Source organism: Arachis ipaensis, chromosome B5 (assembly GCF_059453495.1).
Source record: "Arachis ipaensis isolate K30076 ecotype BB chromosome B5, ASM5945349v1, whole genome shotgun sequence".
Taxonomy (NCBI): Eukaryota; Viridiplantae; Streptophyta; class Magnoliopsida; order Fabales; family Fabaceae; genus Arachis; species Arachis ipaensis.
In genome coordinates, this window is record NC_142440.1 from 132,843,137 (window position 1) to 132,867,002 (window position 23,866).

The following is a 23,866-nucleotide window of genomic DNA, read 5'->3' on the forward strand; positions in this document are numbered from 1 at the left end:
AAATTTTATTTATGTACTAAAATCGAATATTATATTCAATCTTAAATATGTTAATTATTCATATCAAATTAAATAATAAAATAATATTAAATTTATTTAAAATTTTTTAGAATTAGAATAAAATTTTTAAAGCATTAAACACTAAATATTGAAAACTAAAATAGTATTTTTGTTTTTATTTTTTACTCGAATTAAAAGAAAAACTTAAAAGGGAGCTAAAGAAAAGAGAATAAAGCCGGGATCTGAAGAAATGAAGCGAAGCAAGGAGGAACGGAGCAAGTGTGTGTGTTGAGGCGAGGCGTCATTGACATTCAGATTCACATTCAATCCGTACAGTTGTCGATCTAAACACCTTTCCCCATTAAAACCTTTTCCGTTCCCTCCCCCAAACCCAAACCCAAACCACCAACAACTAACCACTTCCATTCCCAATTACCACAAATCTTTGAAGAAATGTCGCAACAAGAATACGGTTACGCCATCGAACTCTACTTGGACCCGGCGCTGGAGAACCAGGTCCTGAAAGCATGGAACGCCCTCGCCCGCCGCCAAATCAGCACTCACCTCATCGACATGGCCTCTCGCCCTCACATCACTCTCTTCTCTTTCCCTTCTTCCTCCCTCGACCCTTCCAAATTCGACTCCATCCTCGAACCCTTCGCTTCAAAGCAAGAGCCTCTTCCCCTCTCCTTCTCCTCCATCGGCTCTCTCTCCGGCGACTCCAACCTCCTCTTTCTCTCTCCCACTCCCACGCTTTCCCTCTTGCAGCTCCACTCTCAGCTCTCCGATGCCTTGAGGAAAGAAGGCGTTGAGGTTCCCGCTGACTATTCCGTTGACAATTGGATCCCTCATTGCTCCGTTGCCAAGCACGTTCCCAAGCCCAGAATGGCCGAAGGATTCTCTGTTTTGAGGGATTTGAAGCTTCCTGTTACTGGCTATGCTGTTGACATTGCCCTCGTCGAGTTTTCGCCCGTTCGCGAGCTCTTCTCCTTTGTTCTTGGCACTGCTCTTGGATCTTGATCAAATGAGGTTATTTATTCTTTTCCTGTTCTATTGTTTTTTTCTTCAGGGGAAGATTTAGCTCTTAGAACTTTACTACCATATTCCGAGTGTTTGTTTCTCATCATGGCATTAGTATGGATGCAAGAAATGGTTTCAATGTGATAACTTTTCATATAGCAGCTTGTAACTTTTTACGTGGGAGTGTAATTTGTTTAGAAAAGATAGGAAGAACATACTCTTCCCGAAAATAACAGAATTAATAGGCCTCTCTTTTTTCTTTTCTATTTTCCTCTTAATGTTTTAGTATAGTATAGTGTTTTTTCTCTACCTTCATGTGATAAGCATTACTTGGGGTTTCATGTGACCTTCAAGATTGGTGACTTAATGTTGAGTTAGCGCTATAGTGTGTTAGAGGATTGTGTCTCACATCATTTGAGTATTCTCAATGATGTGTGTTCTTATATAGAATTTGGTCTTTCCTATGATTCTTTTGCTTTAGAATGGTTATGTGAGGCTTACTTAGTGTATCTTAGATTCATAGCTTGTTCCTTTTATCTTCCATTAAGGAAGAATGTGAGTTGAATAATATTTTTTTGCCTTCGTTACATCTATGCATTGTGATGCAAAGAAACTATTGGTGACTCTAAATTTGTACTTTTGGAGAATGCTCACAGCGTTTTGAAGGAATAATCTATGATTTGTTTCCCACGTTGGAGCTTGAAATGTTTTGACTGTTAATCCTTAGTTTGCCATTCAAGCCTCTGTACTTTTAAGTATCCCCTGACATCAACATTACCGAATGGAGTGCTTTGATGAATTAATGTTCCTGTGCTGTCCTTCTAGGATAGATATTAATGATGCATATCCCTTTTAGTCATTTGACAGTTAGGCAATCCTTACCATTTGTATTTATCAGAGATTAAAAAGAAATGGTGATTTTCTAGATTAATATAAGATGTGAAATAAGTATCTATTAGCATGACCTCACATGCTGTTCTAATTTCCTCCACTTCCTAATCTAATCTGAAATGGTCTTGGAACTTCTGTTACTCACACAAGTTTTACTCTTCTTTTTTTCCTTCTCTAGTTCTCTAACCTTCCCTCCCTCCTCGCAAACCCCTTCTCCATGGTTAAACGGTTAAACCTCTCTTACTCTTTTGGGTTGGCTCATAAGGTAACTGGAACCTAAAATATGATTTCAAGGTATAATTGAATTGGGTAACAAATAGTTTAGGATTTTTTAGATTAGATGACTTCAAGTTAAAATTGAATCAATAACAAGAGCATTTCAAGTTTGACTGTTTATATATTTGCAGGTATGTAGATGGCTAAGTTTATGGTTTTATAAAATGAGTTATTTATGCAGGCTTTGAGATAAGAAATGAAATGCTATACATATACTTCGGAGTGATTGTATGATATTAGATTTCGGTTTAAATCAACCTGATAGCTAGGTAGTTTCAAAGAGTCTCTTCTACAAATCAAGCACTGTGACCGTGAGGGAATAATGAGTAGAAAATTAAATATTTTTAAAATGGGATAATTTGTAAATTAAACATTCATGAAAGTTAGGTATTTTGTGCAGCTATTTTTGAAAGTGCTACTGGCAACCTTCTCTTAGAAGGGCTATCAAATCCAAAGGCATGAAGGAGTGTCTTTGTATAAGGAGTAAAGGTATAAAATACATTAGCTTTTGCAGTTGTCTAAGTAGTTGTTTATTTGGGTTGTTTGTGTAGCATTGCTGTATGATAATTATCATGTCAAAAGCAGACAATAATTCACATCTCTTCTTGATTTTATGGAGTTAATTATTTGGGTTGTTGTCATAGCATTTTTTTATTACCATCCTGCCTTCGGTTTATTTAATAATCTGTAATCTGTTCTTTGCATTATGATCATATTTTTTCATTGATTCCTATCTAGCATGGTATGGTAGGTTCTTTGATCATATTTTTCGTTCTTTGCCAACTTATTGAGGCCTTTGAATCCTTCTCTCTCTCTCTTTTTTTTTTTCTTTTTTTTTTTTGGAGGAAAAAAGTTTAGCATAAGTGTTTCAAACAATGCTGAGCTCTCTGTTCTTGCATGAGTTAATTCAACCGGATGATTATTTGGGATGCCAACCATCTTTCTTTAAATGTTAATTATGGTGGAACTTGAGATTTGTAATTCCAAATCCGTGAACATCCATCATATTGCTTTGTTTGGTAATTGTTTACCATAAATTATGGCTAGTACGCTTACGGAGAATGAACTTGGAGGGGGACACTGATGAAAATGACAAACTACCAGTTGATTTTGAAAGTAATGAAAGATTTATCTTTTGATTTTCTGTGGTCAATTTATTTATTTATATTTACCGTAATTTCTTTACTTTTACTTTTCGTTCTCAATTTGATAACTACGTTGGGTTAATTGTCTTGTCACTCATTTGTATAATTTACTTCAATTTTACGAGTAATTTATTATCAACAATTTGTATAAAGAAATTATCAATAGCAAGCAGTTATATATATATATATATATCATGTCACTGATGTCAGTGTAACATTTAGTCTAGCTTAAACTGGCACTAATTTGCCAATGAGTAATAACTCAAATGACATAGACTCTCCATACTCATTTAAGAAGTTGCGGGTTCGAGTCTCTTATCTTTCCAAATTTTTAACCCAATGAGTAATAGTTCAAATGGCATAGTCTCCCCATACTCATTTAAGAGGTTGCGGGTTCGAGTCTCCTATCTTTGGTAAAAAAAAAAAAAAAAAAAACTGGCACTAATTTGTTACTCAACTAAGATATTTTGTTAATGATATAATCTTATTTCAAACAAATCCGTTTCAATCAGCAAAGTTTTTAAACATTTGACATTGATAAGTCAAAGACATTAATTTATCCCTTGCTATGACGTGTTAAATTACCTTGAGGATAAACAATAAATGAAAATGTACACAGTTTAAAAAGTTCAACACGGTTATTGCAAGATCAACATCTTTCTTCTCACAGGACCGCCTAACCCAGATAATTCTAAAGTAATAATTTTGGTTAGTGTCTCAGACATAAATAAATATAGATGTATACACTATACAGAGATGTTTGGTTGCTATAAACAGAGAAATATGGAAGTACACTAGTATCTCGACCTCGGTGTCCTATTTCACCATGTCCTTGAATGCAACAACCCCTTTATCACACAATACACGTTGCACTGTGACACAATGTAGCCGAGAAAAGATGTTACAATAAAATTTCATAAAAGTATTGGTACAATATACTTTCTTGTCCATTTTGTGGCACAAAATTTATACATTATCATTACTATAATAATAACATCCAGCATTTTGAAATATACTTAGCACCTGCTTATATTATTGCTAACTATGCAATTTCAATGAGTATAGAAGAAATCTAAATACAACAAACACAAGCCAGCTCATACACCTAATAGACTTTTACTATGGCAATAGCTCTATTTGAAGTAGCAGAGATCCCCATTAAATTAATTGAAATATAATTATCTCGAAATAGGGATGTAGTCTTCATTCCCACGCTAAAATTCATCATAGGGTGATCTCTATCTCCATGTCACGGATGCCCCATCTCCATTCTTATCTTCGGATATCCCTCAAAGTAACCACGTTTACAGATCTTCGATGACATCTCTAGCCAAATTAATGTGACTATTGGAATTGGAACTTTCATAGACCTAAACATAGAGTACGATGCCATAGGGGACCCAAAACATCTGTCAGGAGAAGATCTGAGAGGGAGAAGGAAGATGAAATAGTGAAAAATACACATGGTTTTTGTATAGATAAAAAGTGAAATTAGAACTTACTGAAAAAATTCAGAGCCATTCAGACCCATGACTAGATCTTGAACTATTTCCTTGTTTCCGTACCTGCTGTAGGGTAATTATGAGACCAATGGCATCTATACCCTGTCCAATATATATCTCTGAAAATGAAGCAATACCAAAATTGAAGCTGTAATGCAGTGTGTGATTTCCTTTGTGTTCCTTTTCGAGCCTGAGTTGTAAAAAAACTCCACTTTTATTGAGTGTCGAGAAAGGAATGGCAAACAAGTCTCACATCGCCCGGAGTTTTGAGAAAGCAATAATTGGAACGATACATAGAAGATTAACATGGCCCTGTGCAAGGATGACGCGCACAAATTGTAAAAGAACTATTTTAGGTCTGTCAGAACACCGTGGAAAGAACGATCATCCACCGATCTCACAATCACTGTTCATCGCCCAGACTTCAGTTCCTGTTTTTTTAATACTCAAGGATACAGAGGTACAAACCTATTGAACAGATCCTGTTCAAGTAAAGTCATAACTTGTGATTTGTGTGTTTAGCTTAAAACCTGCTTCTGTTTTGAGAATGCTGCCGATGTAAGACTAAGCTTACCCTTTGGAAATCCAGATCATCTTAAAATTTAACCACATTAGATTCTTCTTAATCTGCTGTTTGTTGCCTGATTAAAATGCATGCCCAAATTAAAAATGTGTTTTGAACCCTGCTGATACTTCTCTCTAATACTATGTCTGATATGCACGTGGTTAGTTCTCAAGTCTCAAATAACTTTGGCACAGAGAAGTATGGTTATGGAACAGCATTGGTGCTGAATGAAGTGAACAACAGCATGAGATTAGCCATTGCAGTGTAGGAATCATGGTGATTGGATAAACAACCGTAGGTGTGTGTGAATCTTCTGTTTCTTGCGTTTGGTAAGTTATGTGGCCTCTTTAGCTCTTCCAAAGTGCTTCTTGTTATTAAAACTGATCTGTCATTTGTTCATAGCTCAACTTGACTAAAGGGATATATATATCAATGCAAGTTTCAAATCATCAAATGGCTGAAAGCGACTTGGAATGAGCAAAACCTTGTGTGAAGAACAAGTCAAAAGAGTTTTCATGACACAGGATAAACAAGCATAAATAGTTGTGGACAAGGAAATTGCCAGTTTACATTATGAGCAAGAAGATTAAACTAGCTAAATGCTATCGGGTTAAACTTAATTATGTTTATTTATTTTTTATCAAATTGAATTAAATTATTAATTTAAATTTTAAATTAAAAATTGTTGCACCTTGTAGTTGTTGATGGCAATGTCGAAGATAACTCGGGGTCTTTGGGTTTCTTGGAGTCTTTGATGTGTTGTGTATCTGTTTTATGTTTTATTTTTTCCAATGCTCCACCTGACGGTGTTGAGCTCTATGCACTTCAAAAAAAAATAATAATAAATTTTGTGAATAAAATTACATTAAATAAAAAATAAAAATATATCAATATGATCTAAATGTATAAAAATAAGAGTAAGTTTGCCAAACCGGTGGGTAAACTTATTACTTTTAATGAAGTTCGTCCCTACAAAACTTCAACAAATTTGCAAGTTCGCTGATGCAACAGACAAACTTGCTGATACATAAAAAAAAAAGTTAGATCTCGCTAAATATAGATGCAATAATTGTTTTTGAAAAATAATGATTTTTTTATTTTATTTCAAAAAATTTTCCCTTATTTCACTAGCTGAGATCAATTACATATATCAAATAATACCTTTACTGTTTGTCATAGTTTCCTTGTTCTCCTTTAAATTTTACTATTTCGTACACATAAAGCAGCGAAAGAGAACGAAAAGCGTATTAAACTAAATTCGCACACTTTACCTGTTGATAAACAATACATGGAAGATAAAAATATAAGAATCATCTCATATTAAAACAGTATCATAGACATACAAGGTAAATTATCTAACTATGGAAATAGAATCATCTCATATTAAAATTTCACAGATATAGTGAATTATTTAATATTCATATAAGATTCAACAATATAGTGTTTGCTATTAAGTCAACAGTCAACAGTCAACAGTCAACACCATCATTCAAACCAATCATCCACACGAACCTCGAATAAACTACATCCCATCAAGCCAACCAAAAACAACACTACACTGAAAGAAAAAGAACGAACCTCAAGCTTTACAAGAGAACAAGTTCTTAACACCAGCAATCATTATATTAAGAGAATTTAACGGAGGAACAAAGCCTCTCAAGATATTATTAAGGCACAACCATAATACAACATAACATGTAAAACAAAAACTGATTATACCTAGCTTTTGAAGATACACCTTATCATGTAAAAGTAAAATTTTTTATATGATCCAATCATATATATCAATTTATCATTGATTTAAGCTCTTATGCATTTACCTCTATACCTCACCTTGATGATAAATGGTTACAAATTATGTGAAATTTAGGTTAATATTTAAATTTGTCTTTGAAAATTAGAACGTGTGTCAAATTAGTCTTTTTGTCGAACAGATAATTACATGTGGTCTGATGACATGACATATTAATATCACTTGTTACAAGATAATTGATTGACGTGTCATATCAATGATATATAATATGTCAAGTATCATCTGACATATCATAACTTTATTTATAATTAAATTAGTTCCTCAATAAATTTATATAGGTCATTTTCGTCCCTAAAATTTTAAAAATTAATCAGATCAGTCTTTATATAAAATTTTCTTATTTTTTGTAATATTAAATTTTAATATTTTTTAATCCTACTAATTTTAATCACATCTTTTACACTTTAATAAACAAAATTTTGTTTACATAAAATAATAAATATAATCAAATTATTACAAAGTTATTTTTTTTATTTATATTTTTAGATTCTACATTTTTTAATTTTAGATTTTTTAATGAATTTTTTATTTAAATAATTTTATCAAACTATTATTAATTATATACTAAAAATGTTAATTTTTTAGATTTTTAAAATTTTAATCTTTTGGATCTCACACAAATTTATTCTAATTTATCACTAGTTGTCCATTTTCATTTTTCTATATTTGTTTTAGTTCAAATTTTTTTTAACAAATTAAATTAAAAAAAAATCTGACAATCGAAAGAAGATAGAAAAAAATGACGCTAACTAAATAGTAATAATATTTAAAAAAACTAGATTACGATATTAAGGTTCAACGAATAATCCAAATCGGTTTTTCGATCATTGAGTTCTATCGTATAAATTAAAAAAAGATTAAAATTTTAAAATAACTACTATATTTATTTATTGAGATCCAAAAAATTAAATCTTTTAGTATATAATTAATAATAGTTTGATACAATTATTTAAATAAAAAAATTTCACTAAAAAAATAAAATTAAAAATGTCAATTTTAAAAATACAAATAAGAAAATAAATTTGTAATAATTTAATTATTTCTATTATTTTATGTGAAAAAAATTTTATTTAGTGTAAAAAATGATATTCAAATTAGTAAGATTAAGAAATATTAAAAATGTAATATTATGAAAAAGATAAAAGAGACTTATATAAAAATTAATTTGATCAATTTTTTAAATTTTAGAAATAAAAATGATTTACATATATATGTTTAGGACTAATTTGACTCTACATAAATTTATGACATGTCAAATTATATATGACATGTCAAGTATCACTGACATAATATGTTAACTAATTATCTTGTGATACATAATATTAATATGTTATGTTATATTATGATCATCATATTACGTTACACTTAATATAATATATTATTATTTGTGACTAATATCACTAATTTAATCTTTTAAAAATCAATTTAAAAAATGGATAATCTTCAATTTGAGTGTTAACTCTGTGTCCATATGGGAGGATACATTATATTGATATATTCCATTTATATATAGTGTCAATTCAATAGAAGTATTGAACCCAAAATCATCCACATGAACAATCTAACATAAAACAGTATACTAAGCTAAAACTTAAGGGAAAAGAAAACAACAATGAACCCTGTGTTGATTAGGATTTCAACCGCATTGCCAAGAACAAATGAAAAAAGCTGGTGAATCGGTTCAAACTGGACGACTCCAGTAAATTAAGGTTATCAAATTCGTGAGTTTAAGTATACTGATGCATAAGTATTTTTAGTTGTTTTTTTAATTATTTTTTTGAATAAAGTTAACGATTTTTTTTTATTATTTCTTTGAAACCTCACTCCGCCCGCCTTACGGTGGGTTGGCGGGTCAAACCCGTCAAATTTTTTTTATTATTATTATTATTATTATTATTATTATTATTATTATTAAGTATTAAATTATATATATAATTTCACAACCATCTTAATAAATTTATAATTTCTAAAAACATAAAAAAATTATAATTTTTAAATTCACAAATATTAGAGTCTTTATAATTATAAATATGTAATAAACATAATCATAAACCAAATTTTTTGAAACAAAATAATAAAACCAACATTGTCCAAAGTAAAATAAATATTTTTCAAAACATATAATTAAAAATCTACAAGTTTAGAACATAATCAATCAAATATAAAACATAATCTGAAACACTAAATTAGAACATCTTCAATTCTCATCTTCATTCTCTTATAGATCAATAACATCATTGGAACCAACTCCTGAAAAATAACCTTCTCCTTTTGCAATATCTTTCTCATCTAAATCTTGCTCTAGAAAAAAGTAAATAAATGTATTAGAAAGATAATACATAATAATGAACAAAATCATTCGAATAGTTATATTATAAATATAATTATACCATAATTAACATATCCATGTATCCAATTTCGAGTGCAAATTACGGTTTTAACATTATCTGGCAATAAACGGCTTCTATACTTATTCAAAACATGAGAATCTATGCTAAATACAGATTTTGAAGCCACAGTAGTAATAGGAATGCTCAACAAATCTCGTGTCATTAATGATAGTGTTGGAACACGATGATGGTTGTCTTTCTACTATTGCAAAATATCTATGATTGCATCATTGCAAACAATGTTGCCTCACTCAAATAAACATCAAGTTACTTCTTTCCACTTTTTACTTTAGCTTCTTAATTATAGGACATCAAATCCTTTGAATCGCAAATAATATATGAATAAAAAAAATGAACAATAAAAAATACATATAACCAAGTAGAGTAAATATAAAAAAAAATAAATACTTACACCAACAATTTTAATAAGTTGAGTTCCTATTGCAAAAGATGTCGCTTGAGAAACCATACTTGGAGCTTGAGAAGTACTTTCTACAATTGTAGAGGAATTATAGTCATAAACCTCAAAAAGCTTGTAGAAGTACTCTTCACATGCTCTACCTTATCTTTAGCATACTAATAGGATCAATCTTATTATAGCAATGAGCCAAAATATTGAGTTTAAATCTAGGATCAAGAATTGTCCCAAAAATACAAGAACAATACTATATTCATCCCAATATTTCTTGAACTTGATAATCGTTTGTTCTCCTATAGTCCTTATAAGCACTTCATCATTCTTCAGACTATTCATCAAAATAAGCTGAATTTGCTAAACTTGTAAAAATACAAGTTAGATGTTAGGTAAGAAATTTCACACATCAACTTAGTAATTTCATAAAATGGTAACAAGAAATCACATATCTTTTTAGTTCTTTTTCACTCATCTGATGAAGGACAAATATCCCTAAATTCAACTTCTTTCACTTTATACATTTCAAAAGCTTTCTTATATGGAATAGCACTTACAAGCATTGCATAAAGTAAATTCTATCTAGTAGGAACATCTAAACATAATGCATTTGTATACTCAAATCCCTCAATATCAGTAAAACATTCTTTAAATTTAACTTTCTGACTTTTAGATTTTCTCAGATACTTAATATAATCTCTAATCTTATGCACTGCATCACCAGCTATTTTCATTCTATCTTGAACAATAAGATTTAAAATATGAGCAGAGCAACGAATATAAAAGAATTCACCTCCACATAACAACGAATCATGCACATCCAAAGTACTTTTCAAGTGATCATCAACACAAGTATCATTAGAAGAAGCATTATCCAAAGTAATGGAAAAAAAAATCTTTTTGTCAATTTTTCGCTCATTCAAAAGCGTAAAAATTTTAGAAGACAACTCAAATCCCGTGTGAGGATGAGGCATATGATAAAAATTGAGAATTTTATTCTGTAATTTTTAGTTCTCATCAACAAAATGTGCAGTCAAACAAATAAAGCCCCCATTGTTCATGGATGTCCAAAGACCAAATGTTAAGTAAATTCTATTTGGAATGGAAATTAAAATTTTTTTAAATTTCGCAGCTTCTCTCTTGTAAACTTTCACTATATCAGACTTAACTATATTCCTAGTAGGAAGTTTCAAAGTTGGACTCATATATTTCACCCAATTTCTAAATATCCTATCATCAACCATATTGAATGGCTTATCTCCAGCAACTATATAAGAAGCAAACATATCCCTAGTGACTCTTGAATCAATCTTAAGTGAACCCATTTTATTTTGAAATTTCGCTATAGTCTGACCAATATCTTCATACTTAATTTGAGTACAACTATCAAGATGTTGTTTTAGAGTAGATGTGCCATATCGCTTACCTTCAGCTTTAAACACCTTATTGCATCCTTTATACTCAGAATGTTCTACTCCATCCTTATCTGGACCGAGTTTTTTGAAAAAATTCCAAACATCAGATGTTGCTGGTCTAGCTCTTTTCGAACTAGGTTCATCAACCTCGACCTGAGCAACCTCAGAACCAGCTTCAGTAGTAATAAGATTACTCATGGTTTCAAAATTTATATTTTCTTAAATAAAAGCAAAATAAAACAATAAAAAAACCATTATTAAACATTACATAACAAGATTACTCATAGTTAAAACAAGTATTATGCATTCTGATTTAGTCAAAACCATTATCAAACAAAACAAAACAAAACACAACAAATAATAAAAAAATCTCCATTAGATTTTAGATTTGTCAAAATAGTAAAATTTAATCAAAGCAAACACCTTAACTTATCTAAATCTCTGATATGATACAAATGAAACTTATCCTAATATTTAATTTAGTCATGCACACTATTTTGTAAAAAGATAAAAGAGTAAAGTATCATTTATGTCCCCAACGTTTGGGGTAAGTCTCAAACCTATCCCTAACATTTTAAACGTCCTATTTGTGTCCCAAACATTTCTAAATCGAATCAATGTTGTCCTACCATCCAAATTACTAACATTTGGTTAACGGCGTTACACACGTGGACATTAAGTGAGTAAGCCCAAAGGTTGAGATACACACGTCTACCTCTTCGCGCCCAATATACCGTTCACTATAGCAAATACGAAACGTCGAAGAATCACAGCACCTCTACCCAACGTTTTTGATTCCAGTTCTGGTTACCACACACGTTTTTTCTCTTCGTCGAGGCTGACCGTAGGGAGGTGCTGCAAGGTAGTTGGCGGATCGTTTTTGGGAGTTTTGCATGAAAGCTTACACCTTTGTTGTGGTGACAGAGTTTGATCGTGCGACGAGGTATGTACTTGAAAAAAATTTGTTTTTTGGGGTTTTATTGAGTAGTTCCATGAAGAAAAGATGGCCGGCAATGTATGAGATTGCGTGCATTTTTAGGGTTTAGTTGGTTTTTTGTATTCTCAGCAAAATGTTTGTTGCTTATGTTAGTTAGGGCATGAATTTATGTTTTCTGGTGATTGAATGTGTGCCTGCGATTGATGTTGTTTCGTTATGTTTGCCTGTTGTAACAGGGTCTGTTGGTTAGGATGAGTTATTTTAGTGTCAAAGTTTACCACCATGGTAGCTTTGGACTTCAACGAGGGCAATTGAAGTATTTGGGTGGGGAGATAACTGTCATAGACTACTGCAATGAAGATGAATGGAGCCTGATTGAGGTTTATGACATAGTGAGCAGACAAGGGTATTTGAAGAAAGATATTGCTGCAATGTGGTACAAATCACAGGATCAGAATACAGAAGAAGGCTTAAGGATGCTGCGAACTGATAAAGATGCAATGAATATGGCTAACATTGGGGTTAGGGAGGATATGGTGGAGCTGTTTGTAGTTCACAAAACAAGTGATATCCATGAGGTGGTTGAAGATGTACACTTGTTAGGGAGTATTGAAAGTAACATGCAAGTGAAGGGTGGTGGATCTGATGGGCAGGGCCCAATGGTTACAAGTGAGGCCCAAACAGTTGGACAGGTGGAGAAAAATTTTGGCCCAAATGTGGAGGAAGAAATTGTGGGTAACAAAGATGAATCAGATGAGGAAGGAGAGGGTAGTGATGGTAGTGAGGACGAGGACTATGAACCCAAGGGTGGTGAAGATGATAGTTGTGATTCATGGAGTTCTGATTCCAGAAATGGTGATGGTTCAGAAGATAGTGCTGCCGAAGTTGTGTTTGGTGATAGTGATGATGATAAGGAAGGGGCAGAGGGCTTAGTAGATGTCAACATCAGGGTAGGGGATAGATTCGAGGCTGCATCAACTGAAACCTAAACAGATGCAGCAAAAGCTAGTGGGAGTGCCAAAGGTAAGGAGAAGGTTGTTGCAGGTTTAGGTGATGAGGAAGAAGGATATGATTCTGAAGATTTCCTAGATATGCCTATTACTGATGATGATGAGAATGGAAATAGTGTTGCAAAGAAGTATCCATTGCACAAGCAGCTAAAGGACACGAGTGAGTACAAGTGGGAGGTTGGAACTCTTTATGTCTCAAGAGAAGAGTTCAAGGATCGTGCCACTGCCTATGCTGTACACACTGAGAGGGGTTTAAGGTTTGATAAGGTTGATCTTTGGAGAGTGAAGGTCACTTGTGTGGAGGGTTGTAACTGGTTTGCATACTGTGGGAAGATTAAGAATGAGCAAACATGGCAATTAACCAGCTGCCATAACAAGCATAGCTGTTCTAGAGAGTTGAAAATTGGAATTATGCATACAAAATGGTTGGGCAAGGTGTTTCTAAAAAAGATCGCTGAGAATCCAAAAATAAAGCTCTCCACGCTAATGAAGAAAGCATACAGCAAGTGGAATGTAGAGCTAACTAAGTCTAAAGCTGCCCGGGTTAAGCAGTTTGCACTTGATGAGTTACAAGGAACGTACATAGAGCAGTATCGGAGACTGTATGACTATTGTCATGAATTGCTGAGGTCTAACCCGGGTTCTACAGTTAAGTTGCAAGTGGAGAGACCACCTGAGTTTGCTTCTAAGAGACCAAAACCGGGTGTGGATTTAAGGCCAAAGTTCCAAAGACTCTATGTGTGCCTTGATGAGTGCAAGAAGAGTTTTATGGTTTGCAGACCAATAATTTGCCTTGATGGGTGCTTCATCAAGACACCATATGGAGGTCAACTTCTCACGGCTATTGGCTGGGACCCGAACGACCAGATACTGCCGATAGCCTACGCAGTGGTTGAAGCAGAGACTAAGGACACATGGACTTGGTTTCTCACGAATCTGTGTGATGACTTTGGTAGTGACAAGCTAATGAGATGCACCTTCATGTCTGACCAACAAAAGGTACTTATTTCTCTACTCACTTCATTCATATAATCAGTTTTAGTGTTAGACTTGCTGATAGCTACGTTATTGATCCTAGTTTAGTGTTAGAGTTGTTGCCTATAGTGAACCTAGTGATTGAAATGTATGACTTGTAGTATGAATTGTGCATGTCCATACTACTTCAAGTAAAAACTGATTAATTGTAATTGTCATTATCACATATCATGCTGATAATAGATTCTGTGATTAATTGAAATGTATGTACTTGGTTAATTGTCATTATCATATATCATGCTGATAATAGATTCTGTGATTAATTGAACTGTATGTACTTGGTTAATTGTCATTATCACATATCATGCTGATTTAATTACAACTTCAAGTAAAACTGATTTACTATGGATTTAGGGCTTAGTTCCAACCTTCGATGAGCTCATTCCTGGAGTGGATCATAGATTCTGTGTTAGACATCTTTATAGCAATTTCAGGAAGAGATTCCCAGGGCTGCAACTAAAACTGATGATGTGAAATGCTGCAAAAGCCACTTATTTACAAGAGTGGGAGAGAAACATGGCTGAAATCCAAAAGGTTGATAATGGAGCCTACAACCACCTTATGGAGATTCTAACCAAATATTGGTGCCGGCATAAGTTTAGGACTTGGTCTAAGTGTGATACCTTGGTTAACAACAGGTGTGAAGTATTTAACTCTGTGATGTGGATGCCCGGGAGAAGCCTATAGTCAGTATGCTTGAAGATATCAGAGTATACATAATGAGGCGTTGGGCTGATAATACGGATCGGATAATTGAATACCAAAGAGATGTGTTGCCCCGTATCAGGGCTAAGGTTGAAAAACAAGCTGATGCAAGTGGTAAGTGGGTGAGCACCTATGCTGGTCGTGACAAATATGAGGTAACTAGCATCCGTGGAGGCAAAGAGAAGTTCGTGGTTGACTTGAAGAATCACGAGTGTTCGTGCAGGAAGTTTCAGTTGTTCGGAATCCCCTGTGCCCATGCCATGACCTGCATTAGGAAGATGTGCTTCAATGTGGACAACTTTGTTGTAAACTGTTACAAGAAGGAAACTTACTCTAACTGCTACCAACATGTGGTGTATCCAGTAAATGGCCCCAACCTGTGGGTGAAGACACAGTTTGATGACGTTTTGCACCAGTCTACAGAAAACCCATTGGAAGGCCTAAACTGAAACGGAATAAAACTGCAGATGAGAATTCAACTAGGGGAGGAGTGTCTCGCGATGGGCAGACTCAGAAGTGCTCCTATTGTTTTGCTAGAGGCCACAACAAACGGACCTGTCCAAAGAAGCGGAAAGTATCTTCCACTACTTCGGTAAGTACAATAGTTGTTTTTTCTGGTTTTGGCTTCATTTTGCCTGATTGCATTCAAAGATTATAATGTCGTATTATGGTTGTTAACTAGGCAAACAAAGTTGCTCGGTCTACAAGAAGAGCTACAAGAGTCATTTCTAGCACTATCTCAAGCACTGTGTCTAGTACTATCTCCAGCCAGGCTTCTAGGCAATCACAAGCTGAAGCTAAGAAGACGAACACATCAAGGCCAAAGAGAAAATCACCTTCCAATGATATCAGTTCCCAGCAATCTCGGGCTAGGTCAAAGAAGGCTAAGATGACTCCGTCAAACAATAATTCTGGACAACAACTCAAGGATGCTGCCAAGCACAACAATCTCAGAGTGCTGCCAACCCCATCCAAGCACGTCAGCATATCCCAACTGAAGTTTATGGCTAGGACACCTCCAAAAGCATGGAAGAAGATGTGATGATGATGATGTGTGCAGTTTCATGTTTTCTCTTTAGTATCATTATAATTTGTCAAAACTAGTTTAAAGACTCCCTTTTGTTATCTCATACAGTTGTTGTGGAGCAAATAGTGTAGCTCCTATTTTGTTATTTTGCTGTGAACCTATTGTGCTTGTTGCTAATTATCTCATACAGTTGTTGTGGAGCAAATAGTGTAGCTCCTGTTTTGTTATTTTGCTGTGAACCTATTGTGCTTGTTGCTAATGACAATCTTAATGGTTAGTGATTAAGTAATATATTACAGTTCAGATTGTTATCATGATCATGACTTGCTTCATTTAAGCAGAATGAAAAATGTAACACTTTATTTCAGCTGCAAAATATAACAATGCAAAATATAACACTTTAAACAGAATGCATAATATAACATTGCAGCTGCACAATATATCACTGCACTTTTTTACACAAGCACAACATAGCATTTTGCCAAACTTAAATCATCAAAACATCATTTCATTACAATTTCATTCAGTTCAACAAAAAACCAACCATGTCAACATCAGTGCTATTTCTAGGCAAAAATACAGAGCACAAGTTGGGATCTAATGATATTCTCCTAAATCTCACTATCTCAACATCATTGTAGTAAAAGTCTCCCAAATTTGGTGCTGCTTGTTTTCTCACAAACCAATATTAGGGCAACTGTCCATCAAACTAAAGCAACTCCCACTGCAACCATGAACCTGAACTCAACCTTCTCCATTTTGCTCTTCAAATTTCTAACCTTCATCCTTAACCTTGAAACTTGTGGGGGCTCTTCCTCTGGTTCTGCCCATACAAAATAGCCGCATTCTTCTCCAATCTATACCAAATATGACACAACCGAGTCACACCCACAGATTGTCAAAACATATAACTCAACAACAAGAAACGCATGGCTAAAACTCACCCCAAAGTTAACGCAACCCCAGAACCTCCGCCCGGGATTTTCTGCCGTCGATGAGGTGGCGAGCACAGGCCGTTCCCCACAGTAGCAAGTTGTCCTCCTTCAACGTGCCTGGTTTCTATTTCGTGTCGCCTGCTTGCTGCCGTGTGTCGCTTCAGATTGGCATGCATCAGCCTCCATCCTTTTTCAACCAGAGAAGTCGAGCTTCGCAGAAGGTGCAGCATCAAAGAGGAGAGAAGATTTGCAGAATTAGGGTTTCCAAGAGGACCATTCTTTGCTGTTTATCTGTTTCTTTTTTCTTTTATTTTTAATTCAATAACGGTCACATAAAAATGCCCTGCCACCGTGTACAATAACCTCCACGTATGCAACGCCGTTAACCAAATGTTAGTAATTTAGACAGTAGGACAACATTGATTCGATTTAGAAACGTTTGGGACACAAATAGGATGTTTAAAATGTTAGGGATAGGTTTGAGACTTACCCCAAACGTTGGGGACATAAATGATACTTTACTCAAGATAAAAACTTCAAAATGTTAACCAAAAAACCCACATACCAGAAATCCAGAATACCGGTGGTGAAGACCAGGACAGAGGAGGCGAGGAGCAGCAATGATGGCCAGACGACAGACCCAGAGAGGACAGAAGAGCAGCGTCGATGGCCAGGAGCCTAGGACTGATGGGCAACGACGACGATGGCTAGACGGAACAGCGGTGGTGGCTAGGACCTAGGAGAACCAACAAGCGGCGTTGGGAGCAGCTTGTGACGAGGAGCGCCGCAACTATGGTGCTGGACTGCCGGGTACGAATGTGCGAGACTGCGAATGTTAGCGTGACTGGATTGCGTGAGCATAAGCGTGAGAGAAGAGCAACGGGCTAACAGCACGGCGATGGCAACAGCAACGGCGCCGGATGCAGCAGGGTTGGGAGTGGCGGCTGGAGTGAGTGTGACTATGAGAGAGGCTTAGTGAAGTGTGTTGTGAGTGGGAGTGAGTAAGTTCGAGGGAGTAAGGCTGGAAGGGAGAGTCAATTAGGGATTTAGGATGGGTAGGATTTTATTGGGTTGGGTCAGGTTGGAGATGTTGGGTTTTGGGGCAAAAAAATTACAAAAAATTCTCTTAGCCAAAAAAACACTGAGCCTGCTTGGGAAGCCCGCTAAAGCCCACGATTTAGGTGGAGCGGGTTAGGCGGGGTTTTAATGCGTGGCTGTCTCAGTTTTTCAATCCGGACCACCTTTTTTGACGAGTTACATGGGCCGGCCCGACGGGTTTAGGCCCGTTTGCCACCCCCTACTCATGCCCATTCCCATGCAACATGCGAAGGCATGGCATGCCATTCACGTGCCTCAAGCCAGCTCTATGCACTCTTCGAATGTGTCCCATGTTGAACACACACCAGGCATGCCAGTTTCCAACATCGTCGAGGACGTCCCACGCCATGCACGCCCACTCATACTCTGTGTTCACCTCTTTCAAGGGCGTGCCAAGCGTGGCACACTGGGCCATTTTTTAGGGACTTCCATGACCTCCAACTTCACTCAAAGTGGCACACCATACACGTCAAGCTACACACCGATGGTTCCAACTTTGGGCTAACTTCAAGTGACTTTCAAAACACATTGGCAAGCCATGCAAATCATCCAAATGCCAAACTACTTCACTTAAGCCCAAGATTAAGTTGCAAGTCTATGATATCAATGAAATAACACATCAAGCTTTGAATTTTAATCACAAGGAGAAGATCACTCTTAGTGTTAGGTTGATTAGAAAAAGATTTGATTTAATTAGATTTGATAATATTTGATTTAGTTTGAATTTGAATTTTAGGTTTTTGTTTAGGTCTTAAATAAGTCCAAAGAATTATTCCACAGACAACACATCTTACACCACCGTTTTTACACCATACTTTACAATTCCTTGTTTTTGAGTTTCACCATGAGCAACTAATCTCATCTATTAAGGTTAGGAGCTCTGTTTATTTCTTTTATGGATTACTAATCTAAATATTTTATTCTATTTGAGGTTTATGGTTTGATCTATTTCATGATTGAGTTTTTGTTCTTCATTCCTAAAGATTTAGAATTGTTGGAAATTATTCTAACTCCGTTTTAGATTCTAATATTGCTTTGGAAAATGGAATTAGCTTGAAAACTCTTTCTCATGACTTTTTGATTTAACTAGGAATAATATTTCAAAGAGTGTGCGACACTTTATAATTTTTAATTGCTCTAGTTCGAATAAGTGACATATAATTCGGATTAGAAAATTTTTGAAAATTATTCTTTCTTGTAAGTTTTGATTGTCTAGCACTAGTTGAATACGTGAAATATAATTCAACCTAAGAACTACTTTTGAATCTTATTTGAATCTAAATCAGAATTGTGCTTAACCTCATTTTCTTAATTGGTTGACCATGAAATTGATGATTAGTTAATTAAGGAGAAATTGGATTGTCAAAGAATTGAAATTCAATTACAAATGATTTTATCGTGAATTGATCTCTATATGCCTCAAATAAATAAACACAAAGATTGTTTTCCTAAGGACTGAACATCTCTAAAACCTTAACACTATCATCATCATTGTTTTCATTCACTCATTTGCTATTTACTTTAATTCTTTGTTTATACGTTTGATTCCTCATTCCTCTATTTTAATTTGTCTAATTAGAATAATCAATTAATCATTTTTGCTTAGTCTTTTAATCTTCGTGAGAACAATAACCCACTCTCGTGATATTACTTGATACGATTTGGTGCACTTGCCAAGTTAAAAATTCTTCCATCATTTACATGTTATGATTATATATATATATATATATATATAATATATATATATATATATATATATATATATATATATATATATATATATATATATATATATATATATATATATACTTTGTAACACCCTAACTACCAGAGCTCACACTTCCGGCTGCGCGACTCTGATAGCTCGGACATTACGACGACACTTATACTATTTAATACTAAAATATGAGCCTGTTTAAAACTTTAAACCGCAATACCGCTCCCAAAGATACTTTCGTTCGATAACGTACATCCATAAATACCATACAACTTACAAAAACTCATAAAGGGTACATACATATATACACTTATATACATAGATAATATTATAAGCATTATCCAATACAATCCCTATCCCTCTCACAGAATATATCAAGATAAAGGCGAGGGTACAATAAATAATCTATATCAGTACAGAACATATCAATAACTAAATAAACTCTTCGTAACTTCTGCGCCCATATCCTGAAAGGGGAAAAATGTAGGGGGGTGAGAACATCATCCTCGAAAGGGTTCTCAGTAGAGGGTTTTTGGGAATTACTGTAATAGGATACGTGAAGATAACCCGTACCAGTGATTAATAACCATCTTATGCCTCTTTTCAAAAACAACCGTTTACAATAAAAGAGAAATCTGAAATCCTTTTTCTGAAAGAAGAAACTGTTCATTTAAACAATATTCAAAAGCATTTCAGAAGGTTTATCTATGCTGAACCAAATTAGCCTTTCACGCATTTCCAAACCATAACCACAATACCGAAACCAACCATCGGTCCATCTCAATTCAACCACGGCCCTAGGCCCAAACAATCCAACCAACAACCAATCACCACAATCCAACAGAGTCCCAGATGCAAACACAGGAAGGAAGTTCAAGCACAAACAAACAGTTATTACAAGTAGAACAGTTAGCAATTAATCACATAGGCAAACCAAGTATAATATGCACACCCAACCAATGTCACACAAATGCATATGATGCATGCCTGTCCCTAGTGGCTGATGATATCATCTGTCGGTTATAAAGCCAACCCGACAAGTCCTGGTAGCTAACCATTGGACTGTCCCTCTGTCGTGCATCCCCAACTCGAGTTATACTCATCATAAACTTGATCATAATCATGATCCATATCCATCACCCTTACTGGTGAATATTTATCCATCACCATCACTGGTGAATATTTATGGGGGCGAGCTCATCCGGGCCTTTCACAGTGCCCGGCCACACTTACGACATAGGGTCAACAGAGTATCAAGTCTCGACCTGGAGCACGTGGTGGCTAGCCACTGCTACTACCCAGGGAAACTCGTATCTCAGATAGTGGAAGTGCAACATTCACATTTATCAATGATTCAGCATAAACATGCATTCAATCTCATCCATGGATCAACATCCATCTCAGCCATCCGGCTCACGGTTCAGTCCAGAACCAGCCAATATTCATATCATACACAGCCATTCCGGCTCACGGTTCAATCCAAAACCAACCAATATGTATAATCATACACAGCCATTCCGGCTCACAACAAAACAGCACTTCCACCATTCAACATCATTAAATTCATAAAGTCGGCATTTAAGCCATAAATTATTTTCTCAATTCATTTCACTTTGAAATCGAGTTTCAACTCTTTTCAGCCTTGGCTTTAAAGATCTCATTTCTCAAATCATCTTAGGCTCATAAGCCACTTTTACTCAAGGTAAATTCCCCTTTGAAAACAATGCCACTCTCGGCATCCTCTTTCCAAACTTCCATAACCATGGCAAGTTAAAGATTCTTTTTGGAAACACTCAAAATCATCCATTCAACAATGGGATTTTATAACAAAGTTTCTCGGCAGAGTCCCAAATCTTTAGGGGAGAATAACATATCTCATTTCGCCAAAATCATTTAAAATCATTAAAACATTGGCTTTCTGATTTGAGTAAGAAAATAGGATCTAAGCCAAACCGAGTCACGTAACCTTTACTTCTTTCAAAACCATTTCCTTTACTTAAACAAAACCGGCTTCAATTCCATAATTAAATCTGAAGCGTTTCAAACTGATAAGAGAATCATTTTTGTTGTGTTAAACTAGAGTTCAAAAGATACTTTGAACCTTATTTAAAACGTCAAAATAATGAGGCTCATCAATCGAAATCCAATTCCTTTTAAAATCACGAAAACTCTCCCAAAGGACAATCTTTGTGTTTAATAGAGAAAAACATAAACCCGTTTTACCTTTTAAAACAGCCTCAAAGCAAAATTCTCTTTCAAATGACTTGTACCCAAAGACATACTGTTCTTCTTGGAAAATAAGGATAAATCATGATTCTCTTTTCAATAATTCTTTCAAAGCATAACTTCATTGCTTTCTTAATTGTTCTAAGTAAAGGTAATAAAGAAGCCATAATTTCACAATCCTCAAAATAGATAGGAAAGGCATTAAACTCAAAATTCCCCAATTAACATTTCAAATAAGGACTCGGGTTCTATAGAAATTTCGGTAGCACCTCCCCTAAAACTTGGACTTTTGCCACCCGGTTCGGGTCCCAACTAAACCGTTTCTCATTCCTTTTCAACAGCTCAAAACCAGAAATCAATTCAAAAGCAAGCTAAATCCAACAGTCGCCTCAGTGGCATATCTCAAGGAAGCCATTTCAAAAATCAACTCAATATCAACCGATTTAACTCATTTCCAAAGCTTTAAAGAATCGGTTCAGCAATAAATCATTTATCAAAACCAAATCAATTAAAGCAACACAGGCTGAATTTCAAGAGTATTCTATCTTCCACATCATCAAAATAATTGACTCAATTCAAACCAATCCTCAACGGATTAAACTCATTTCAAATCTTTAAAGAATCAATTTCAAACATTACATTTCACAAGCCACACAACAATTCGGCCAAACCAACATCCATAATCATTCGAGTCAATCAAATAATACATAAGGCAGATACAATCACCAAATACACAATATCTCACATCAGTACCCATATGTAATAATTCCAATAATAAACTATAGTTTTTGGAAAGCGCCCCTACCTCACAACATTGGAACCACAACCCAACTCGTTAACCAACTCCTTTTATCTCGACCCGAAATCATCGGCAATCAAAATCTCGGCTCTGCCCGCTCTCTCAAAAGCAGAAACAGCCCCAAACGGCACAAGCGAACCGGATTCTAGCTCCTAAAACCATTAACATTACGATTACTTTATTACACAGAACAGAACACTAACGCAGAGCTCTCGAAACCGGAATACTTACTGAAACTAAGAAAGAACGGCCGAACCGAACAGCAACGACCTCTGAACCGGTTGGGCGGTAGCCCCAACAGCCACCTCAAGCGGCAGCGGCAACGAATTCCGATCACGACAACTGAAACCAACATGCAGTGACCATAATATTCTCGGAATTCAAAAGGACAGAGGCTAATGACAAGGCCCTTACCGGCAGTGGCTTTTCCGGTGATGGCAGCGAGGTTTTCCGACGGCATGAGCTTACCGACACACCCCATGAACGGCGACAAGGCTCCCGACAGCTACTGGGCGCAGCGGCAGGGACAGCTCCGCGGCAGTTCTTCTCCGGTGTGGCTCTCCTCCTCTGACTCTCTTCCTTTCTCCAGCAATGGTGGGTCTTCAGTGACGACACCAGCCACAACAGGGACGGCGACGGTGAGACCCCAACAGCGAGGAGATTCACGGCGGCAGAGCAACCCAGACGGGCGACGGCGCGCGACGGCAGCGGCGAGTGCCTCCCTGTGCGTCGCCGACTCCATATTCCTCTCTTGGTCTCTCGCTCTCTTCTGGTCAGGACTCACGGCGGCGCTGTGCTCCCTCCAAGGTTGCGAGCTCGACGGTGGCAAGGCAGTGAGGACGATGGAGCTGGCAGCGACTCCTTCTCTGCGCGACGCTGACTCCGTGTCTCTTTCTCTTTCTCCCTTCGGTGTACAACAGTGGCGGCAAGGCGTGGAATGCGGCGGCA

The 23,866-nt window shown here is 35.6% G+C and overlaps 1 protein-coding gene, 1 long non-coding RNA gene, 1 other non-coding gene and 2 pseudogenes across 4 annotated transcripts; 3 read left to right on the top strand and 2 right to left on the bottom strand.

Annotated features, from left to right (window-relative positions):
* The first annotated feature begins 231 nt into the window (after window positions 1–231).
* On the top strand, window positions 232–3,326 carry LOC107643990 (uncharacterized). 2 transcript variants are annotated; one of them, XR_015883656.1, is made up of 3 exons: window positions 238–1,029; window positions 2,588–2,676; window positions 3,235–3,326. XR_015883656.1 is itself a non-coding variant. In XM_016347752.3 (2 exons), the coding sequence occupies exon 1, from the start codon at window positions 454–456 to the stop codon at window positions 1,018–1,020; it is 567 nt and encodes a 188-aa protein (XP_016203238.1). In that variant the 5' UTR covers window positions 232–453; the 3' UTR covers window positions 1,021–1,029; window positions 2,588–2,890. The 2 variants fall into 2 exon arrangements, 1 of the variants encoding a protein (XP_016203238.1); XM_016347752.3 differs by lacking the exon at window positions 3,235–3,326 and having other exon boundaries at window positions 232–1,029; window positions 2,588–2,890.
* Window positions 3,327–4,217: 891 nt separating this feature from the next.
* On the bottom strand, window positions 4,218–4,949 carry LOC148565829 (uncharacterized). Its single transcript, XR_015883659.1, has 2 exons — window positions 4,835–4,949; window positions 4,218–4,756 (listed from the first exon to the last, which is right to left on the bottom strand). It is a non-coding gene; the product is annotated as an uncharacterized LOC148565829 (long non-coding RNA).
* A 134-nt stretch (window positions 4,950–5,083) lies between these two features.
* Window positions 5,084–5,188, top strand: LOC148565830 (U6 spliceosomal RNA). The gene has a single exon (XR_015884210.1). It is a non-coding gene; the product is annotated as a U6 spliceosomal RNA (small nuclear RNA).
* A 1-nt stretch (window position 5,189) lies between these two features.
* LOC148565831 (small nucleolar RNA U3) lies at window positions 5,190–5,334 on the bottom strand (annotated as a pseudogene).
* A 7,283-nt stretch (window positions 5,335–12,617) lies between these two features.
* LOC148565832 (uncharacterized) lies at window positions 12,618–14,408 on the top strand (annotated as a pseudogene).
* The last annotated feature ends 9,458 nt before the right edge of the window (window positions 14,409–23,866 follow it).

Bases quoted from the DNA above. Each gene is read 5' to 3' on its own strand.
- LOC107643990 (XM_016347752.3), top strand. From the start codon at position 454: ATGTCGCAACAAGAATACGGTTACGCCATCGAACTCTACTTGGACCCG.